This window comes from Leucopleurus acutus, assembly GCF_964270905.1.
Source record: "Leucopleurus acutus genome assembly, chromosome: 3".
NCBI classification, from domain to species: domain Eukaryota; kingdom Metazoa; phylum Chordata; class Mammalia; order Artiodactyla; family Delphinidae; genus Leucopleurus; species Leucopleurus acutus.
Window position 1 is genome coordinate 51,784,272 of NC_139145.1, and position 8,270 is coordinate 51,792,541.

General features: G+C 39.9%; 1 protein-coding gene across 1 annotated transcript; it reads right to left on the bottom strand.

The window, feature by feature from the left end:
• Nucleotides 1-2,830: 2,830 nt before the first annotated feature.
• On the bottom strand, nucleotides 2,831-7,760 carry SPINK14 (serine peptidase inhibitor Kazal type 14 (putative); the record flags this gene model as incomplete). The annotated part of the gene is given in 5 exon segments (XM_082835022.1): nucleotides 2,831-2,876; nucleotides 3,832-3,943; nucleotides 3,946-3,967; nucleotides 6,800-6,837; nucleotides 7,691-7,760. Coding segments are annotated over 5 exon segments (288 nt in total).
• Between the last annotated feature and the right edge of the window lie 510 nt (nucleotides 7,761-8,270).

The window sequence follows — 8,270 nt, forward strand, 5'->3', positions numbered from 1 at the left end:
TTTATAATTGTTATATCTTCTTCTTGGATTGATCCCTTGATCATTTTGTAGTGTCCTTCTTTGTCTCTTTATTTATAAACTTTCTTTATTTTAAAGTCTATTTTATCTGATATGAGTATTGCTACTCCAGCTTTCTTTTGATTTCCATTTGCATGGAATATCTTTTTCCATCCCCTCACTTTCAGTCTGTACATGTCCCTAGGTCTGACGTGGGTCTCTTGTAGCCAGCATATACATGGGTCTTGTTTTTGTATCCATTCAGCGAGCCTGTGTCTTTTGGTTGGAGCATTTAATCCATTCACGTTTAAGGTAATTATCAATATGTATGTTCCTGTGACCATTTTCTTAATTGTTTTGGGTATGTTTTTGTAGGTTCTTTTCTTCACTTGTGTTTCCCACTTAGAGAAGTTCCTTTAGCATTTGTTGTAGAGCTGGTTTTGTGGTGCTGAATTCTCTTAGCTGTTGCTTGTCTGTAAAGCTTTTGATTTCTCCATTGAATCTGAATGAGATCCTTGCCGGGTAGAGTAATCTTGTAGGTGCTTCCCTTTCATCACTTTAAGTATATCATGCCACTCCTTTCTGGCTTGTAGAGTTTCTGCTGAGAAATCAGCTGTTAACCTTATGGGGAGTTCCCTTGTATGTTATTTGTCGTTTTTCTCTTGCTGCTTTCAATAATTTTTCTTTGTCTTTGATTTTTTCCAATTTGATTACTGTGTGTCTTGGTGTGTTTCTCCTTGGGTTTATCCTGTATGGGACTCTCTGCGCTTCCTGGACTTGGGTGGCTATTTCCTTTCCCATGTTAGGGAAGTTTTTGACTATAGTCTCTTCAAATATCTTCTCTGGTCCTTTCTCTCTCTCTTCTCCTTCTGGGACCCCTATAATGCGAATGTTGTTGCATTTAATGTTGTCCCAGAGGCCTCCTAGGCTGTCTTCATTTCTTTTCATTCTTTTTTCTTTAGTCTGTTTCACAGCAGTGAATTCTACCATTCTGTCTTCCAGGTCACTTATCCATTCTTCTGCCTCAGTTATTCTGCTATTGATTCCTCTAGTGTAGTTTTCATTTCATTTATTGTATTGTTCATCTCTGTTTATTTGTTCTTTAATTCTTCTAAGTCTTTGTTAAACATTTCTTGCATCTTCTCGATCTTTGCCTCCATTCTTTTTTCCAGGGTCCTGGATCATCTTCACTATCATTACTCTGAATTCTTTTTCTAGAAGGTTGCCTATCTCCACTTCATTTAGTTATTTTTCTGAGGTTATATCTTGTTCCTTCATCTGGTACATAGCCCTCTGCCTTTTCATCTTGTCTATCTTTCTGTGGATGTGGTTTTTGTTACACAGGCTGCAGGATTGTAGTTCTTCTTGCTTCTGCTGTCTGCCCTCTGGTGGATGAGGCTATCTAAGAGGCTTGTGCAAGTTTCCTGATGGGAGGGACTGGTGGTGGGTAGAGCTGAGTGTTGCTCTGGTGGGCAGAGCTCAGTAAAACTTTAATCCGTTTGACTGCTGATGGGTGGGCCTGGGTACCCTCACTGTTGGTTGTTTGGTCTGAGGCAACCCAACACTGGAGCCTACCTGGGCTCTTTGGTGGGGCTAATGGAAGACTCTGGGAGGGCTCACACCAAGGAGTACTTCCCAGAATTTCTGCTGCCAGTGTCCTTGTCCCCATGGTGAGCCACAGCCACCCCTGGCCTCTGCAGGAGACCCTCCAATGCTAGCAGGTACGTCTGGTTCAGTCTCCTGTGGGGTCACTGCTCCTTCCCCTGGGTCCCGATGCACACACTACTTTGTGTGTGCCCTCCAAGAGTGGAGTCTCTGTTTCTCCCAGTCCTGTCGAAGTCCTGCAGTCACATTCCACTAGCCTTCAAAGTGTGATTCTCTAGGTATTCCTCCTCCTGTTGCCGGACCCCCAGGTTGGGAAGCCTGATGTGGGGCTCAGAACCTTCACTCCACTGGGTGGACTTCTGTGGTATAAGTGTTCTCCAGTCTGTGAGTCACCCACCCAGCATTTATGGGATTTGATTTTACTGTGATTGCACCCCTCCTACCGTCTCACTGTGACTTCTCCTTTGTTTTTGGATGTGGGGTATCTTTTTGGTGAGTTCCAGTGTCTTCCTGCCGATGATTGTCCAGCAGCTAGTTGTGATTCTGGTGTTCTCGCAAGAGGGAGTGAGAGTACGTCCTTCTACTCTGCCATCTTGGTTCAGGCAAGACTGGTAGTTCTGAGAATGCTCTTATACCTTCATTTAATTTCTAGATAGCAATTTCCTCTCAGACAAGAGCTGTGAAAGCTTAGAGCACTCTCCCAGGGTGTACTTTTTCTATTCCAAGTCTGTCTTAGACAAACTAGAGCTGGTGGATGAATGACTACTCTGGTTACAGCTGCGAGGGGAAGCTCAGCTGGTTATTTTAGGCACATTTCCTATTAATATATATATTTTTTAATTCTGAAGGAATATGGAAGAAATTTCTGTTGTGTTCTTTGGAAGACAACCAGGAGCCTTTACATATTGATAGATTATTCCACAGTTTACAGTATCAGAGACCTGATTAAGCCCTGTGTTTGTCTCTGACCTTTGGCTCAAATGTTCATTTTGTTCTACTTCTGAGGCTTGAGATACGGATCTGAGACCCATGTTAAATGAGACTTTCAGAAAAGTTTATTTATTAGGGAGAATATGGAAGGCAGCGAATCAATGAGGGGAGAGGTCTACAAGCTCACTAGGGGTAGCTCTCTGTCACTAAGAACACATCTAAGGAGGGGTGAGTTGCAAGAGAAGGATTTTCTCAATGGAAAGATAAAAAAAGGTACTTCTTTCATGTCTGAGTCCACTCAGCATTTTCCATCATGCAGAAATCTAATTTTTCCCTGAGATTTCCTGAAGGAAGAATCAGAATAAATATTTCATTAATATAATGTCAGAGCTACAAAAATACTTGTAAAATTATCTATCACCCTTATTTTATATTTGAGGAAACTAAGAGCATAAAGGACATTGATTACAGACAAAAGCCAGGTTATTGGATTTCCTACCCTGTTATCCTTCCATGATTCCAAGATGCCACTGAAGATATTATGACCTATATTATAAGCTCTTTGAAAATAAGTTACTTAATCAGGCCTCAGCTTATGATACATGAGGCATATCAGTCCTCATCTTACTCTGTCAATACTCTTACACTTTGGCTGAATTTCTCATTAGTGGGGGTGGCCTGAGGTTTACACATTCCTGTCTCATTGCTCTTTGTGAAAATTACAAAATGATCATTGGGTGGAGGGCTTCAGTCTGGTGCCACGGGGAGAGTTTTTCTCCCTGTGAACTTCACTGTCTTATACAGAGATCAACCCTGAAGCCACAGTTTAGTGAGACTTAGTGTCTAATCACTGATAATCATGTCACATAAATCCAAAAACTAAACTAGCCAGAGGACCCAAACTTTATAGTCACCTATCCTAGCTCAGAGTTTCAGACACATATGAAGTTGAAGATATCTGAGAGAAGGCAAAAGTATAGTTTGTTTTAAAATCAAAGCATTTTAAGGACTCAAAGGGATATTTAAAGCTTCAAGTGAAAAAAAAATCTATCAATTGGCATATGGGAATGAGAAGGCTGAGAGAAGAAAGGGCCTAGCAAACACTACTGAGTACAGCGAGTCTGCTTTCTACTCCAGTGGGCTTTGTATTGCCACATGTTCTCCTGAGCAGGGACTGATTATTATCTGAGCAAACTGGAGCAAATTCCTGGCTTCAAGGCTGTTGTACTTGGTAGAAGAGGTAATCACCTTGCACTAAGCTTTTTCATTGTTCTCTTCTTTTCTCCCAGTATTACTCACATGCTCTCAACATACAAGATGCAGGGATTTTCATAGGTTACCAAATTGTTGCCACAGATGGGTTGATATATACCAGGGCAGGGGTTCACTGTTCCATTGAACCAACTCAATCTACTTTCTTATATGGACATTTCACCTGAAATTGAGTTGAAAAGAATGATATGATTAGAATTACACTCACAGACACCCCTGGACTTTACTAGGAAAATCTAAACATAGAATCATATCCTAGTCTGACAAAAGCTCTCTAGCTTCCCCCTCCACAAAGCGAGGGAACCAGAACCCACGTATGTCCATCAGCTAACAATGTACGTGATGCCCTTGTTGTCAGGACCTCCTGACAGGAAGAGAGAAAGGAGGCTTGCTATGCTATAGTGGGAAAAGGAAGAGTGCATTAACAGGACAGATTTGGGAAATTTAGCTTCTCTCTCAATCTCCTTTATTCTCAGACTATTTGACCTGGAATTAGTCTTAGAGATTTTCTGTGGTAACTCAGCTAAGGAAACTGAAGCCCCATAATTGGAAAAGATGTTTCACTGAAATCTATATGCCTTGACTTAAAATATTTATCACATCTTATCTACTAAAAATATCTCCAGGCTAACTCTTATCTTGAAGGTGTGAAACATGAGATCATTTAGAGTAACTCCCTGATTTTGTAGGGAAAACTGAAAACAAAGGAAGGGGCATGTCTCAGTGGGACCAGAACCCATGTCTGCTTGCAATGTTGGTATCAGTGATGGCTTGAGAGCAGTGACTCTGGGATGATTGAGCTTGACGATGATAGTCTCAGGGGCTCTATGATTACCATAAGATAGGTAGATAAAGTACCTCTAATACAAGGTGGGTAGGAGTTTGGGCTATTTAGAGAAAGAGGGATCATATTTGAGCTCTTCTCCCTTCTTCCCTTATCCAACACCAGCACCATGGCCAGGTCACCACCATCTGTCTGTCACCCAACTACTCCCTCCACTTTCTCCTTTCCTCTGTAGCCTCTAATTTCTGTAATTTAAACGTCCATTGAATCATATTATTCCTGTACTTATGCTCTTTTAATTGCATTTCACTGCACATAAAAAATTTCTTCTTAGTATAAGCTAAAAGACCCTATGTGATCTGTACCCTTCTGACTTTTCCAACCTTGCCTTATACCACCTTGCTCTTTGCCATTTTCCATGTGGTTTTTTTTTTGTCTTTTTAAAAATTTTGTTTTGTTTTTGCTTCAAGTGCTCCATAGTCCCTCCATCTCAGAGTCTTGTGGTTTGTCACGACCACCCCATCAAATGTATTGTCTTTTTCTTGAACCTAAACTCATTCTGCCTTCAGAGCTCAAGTTATGACCTACTTTCTCAGAGAGTTCCCAAAATACAATCCCAACTTTCCATTCCTTTTTAAGTACCTCTAATCAGTGTGTAATAAAGCATTTATACAATTATTTGACTAATTCCACACTCCAAAGAATTATAAGCCCATAAGGGTAAGGTCTGTTTCTGATTAGACTAACCTTTGTGTGTCCAGCACATATACTGGCACTTAGTCTTGCTCTATAAATATATGCAAAATGAATAAGATTTTAAATAGTTCAAACTGAATGAATATAGTCAAATAATAGCAAGAATAATTAGTATCATCTTTAAATATAGCTTTTCTTTCTCTTTAGAGTAGGATGTATATTCATCGGGTGAGTAGGCTATGTATTCATCTGCTGTGTAACTATAACATCTGCTGTGCCCTCTCCCTCCCTCTCTGTGTTCTAGTCACACAGGTCTTTAATCAGTGACTCAAGTAGGTAAATCTTCCTCACTGCTCTCCATCTGGGTGGCTCCTTCTCACTCTTCACATCTCAGATATCCCCATGCCCAAGAAGCCTTCACTGACCACATTGTTGATAGTAGTATCTCTACTTTCAAAAAATATTCTCTATTGTACCATCCTATTTCTTTTATTTATAGAATTATTTATAGAATTTACTATAAAACCAGTCACTCTCTTCGTTTTTTCTGGCTATTTTTGTAAGCTTCATGAGAAAATAAGTAAGAATGAGTAAGGTTATTTTTGTTTATAAATTTATGGACAAGTGGAGGACTACTCTTGCAGGCAACCTTCTTAAGAGGAAAACTCTAGGACTCAACTCTATGAGACTAGAGTATAAATCCTGGACAAATTCTGTAGACTTTTTTGTTGGAGCTATAGCCTCTGACACTCTGATCTCTGCGTCCCTTGAAGGCCAAGCTGCCCTCAAAACATCTTTCTCACCAGTCAACTCATGAATATATTTTTTTAAGAAGTAAAATTTAAAATTTACTAATGAGACAAAAGCTTAAAGTGCAAGTGCTCCTGAAGTGAAGGAGTACAGTGATGCAAATCCACATCAAAAAACCAAAACAACTTTCATTTCACTATTTCCCCCATTTATTAAACATTTATTTTACCCCACAATATATTCAGTGCTCAGAGGTATAGCTGAAAATGAAAAAGGTGTCTCTGTCACTTTGCCCTCATACGATTTGGAAACAGAATTTGAGCCTCTGTTCAGAGATTTCCTGTTCCTTCACATTTCCTCAGTCTATATCTTAGAGTTGGCGTTTGCCATTCACAACTCCCATAGGCATTCTCTGCGTATCACAGGGCAGTTAGGAGCATTCTTTCCACCAAACTGTGAGCCCCTCCAGAGCAGAAACCATGTTATGCCCAAGTCTGTGGGCATATAAGAACCTGCCCTGTCCCCTGGCAACCGCCAGTGTCATAAACATTTTCCAGGCACTACCGAGGGCTCTGTGGTATACCTATGACCAAATCTCAGCTTGGGTCCCAGTTTGGATTACTCTCCTCTGAGCTCCTATACCTGCAGTGTACCTGCCACATTCATGTGACATTGAAGAACATCACTTGCCTCAGTAAGGTTCTAAAATAGTAATTCCAAAGAAAACTCAGAGTCTTGTTCCCAGGAAATTTAGAGGAAAATTACCTTAATATTTCCATGTGGTGGCCACCAGTGTGGAGGGCCTGAAACCATAACAAATGAAAATAGTTAAAGAATCTAGTATCTGGTAAGTCATAGCTTAATTTGTTGACAGAATAGAAGAGTTTTATGTAGTACCAAGAAAGCTTGCAATAATTGAAAACATTATTTCATTTATACATATATTCATTCATTTTTTTAAAATGTGGGGTAACTCTTTTACTCCTAGTAGATAATCAGCAGAAGACTATATAGGTGCATCACTGCCAGTCCAGTGTACCAAATAATTTTTTGATTAACAGTAATTAGCCTGGACTTGAGAGGATTCAGAGCTGACAGCCAATATATGAAAGAAATTAAGAAATGCTAGAACTTTAAAGAGATCTTTTAACCCAATCCCCATATCTTATGAAATGCCCAAGAATTCATGGCAGATATGTAAGAAAACTAAGCTCTTCAGTCTTTGAAGCTAGGTCGCTCTACATGACTTCTCTAAAAAAGGACACAAAAGATAATGACCCAGTCAAATATATGGCAGAGCATTTTCAAAAGTTCTGAATTTTTGTGATGCACTGTCTTGGAGGCATATTGCCAGTCACTTTCACACGTTACCCCACCCAGTCACCCAAGCCCCTGGTCCCCACGAGTTAGGTCTTATAGTCTGCATTAATAGATGGGAAAGCTAAGGCCCCTGCCCATTGGCCCAGAGCCTTTTTTTTTTTTTGATCACACTCCATTGTCTGTCTCTCTCTATACACAGATATATAAGTATAGTAAAATGATACACTTAATAAAAATATATATACACAAAAATCTCAAAGCATTCTCTTCTAGATTATCATGTCACAGCCCAGCAATCAACCTTACATCCCTGCGCAAAACAGCCACATTACTCACCAGAAGGTAACGTCAAATGTATCACGATAAAGAACAGAAGTGAGCAGAGTACTGGGAAGGATTTGGCCATTTTTCCTCCTGGCGTGTCCTTAGAATAATTCTCTGAGATACTGCTTCAGGATGTTGCCTTTTGATACAGTCACAAAAGAAGAGGTTATCAGGATATTAAGACCACTTCTGAAGTGAATATTCATCTCCAGTATACGTATTGTATGCTCCTTCTCCGAGAACAAATGCTCAGGAATAAACTTTGCTTAGTTATAAATAAATGTATAGATCTCAGTGACAGACCTGTGACTACTTAGAAGACAGAAGTAAATCAGAGGTTACTGTTTGGGAATAACTGTATTATGTTAGGATGGAGATATTTTAAGTGTCTTGAAAAGGCACCTTACCTGACGATTCTCTCAAAATTTTTTTATTTGAAAGGATACAAAGAAAATGATGAGGCTGCTAGAGGCTTCTAGACAACAAGGGCTTCTCAATAGAGGAAGCAGGTCTGTACTTGGTCATGAAGCAGAGATTGCCTCTTGAGATTAAGACAAAGATTTCTAATACTCCAGGCCTACTTGGCTGTGCT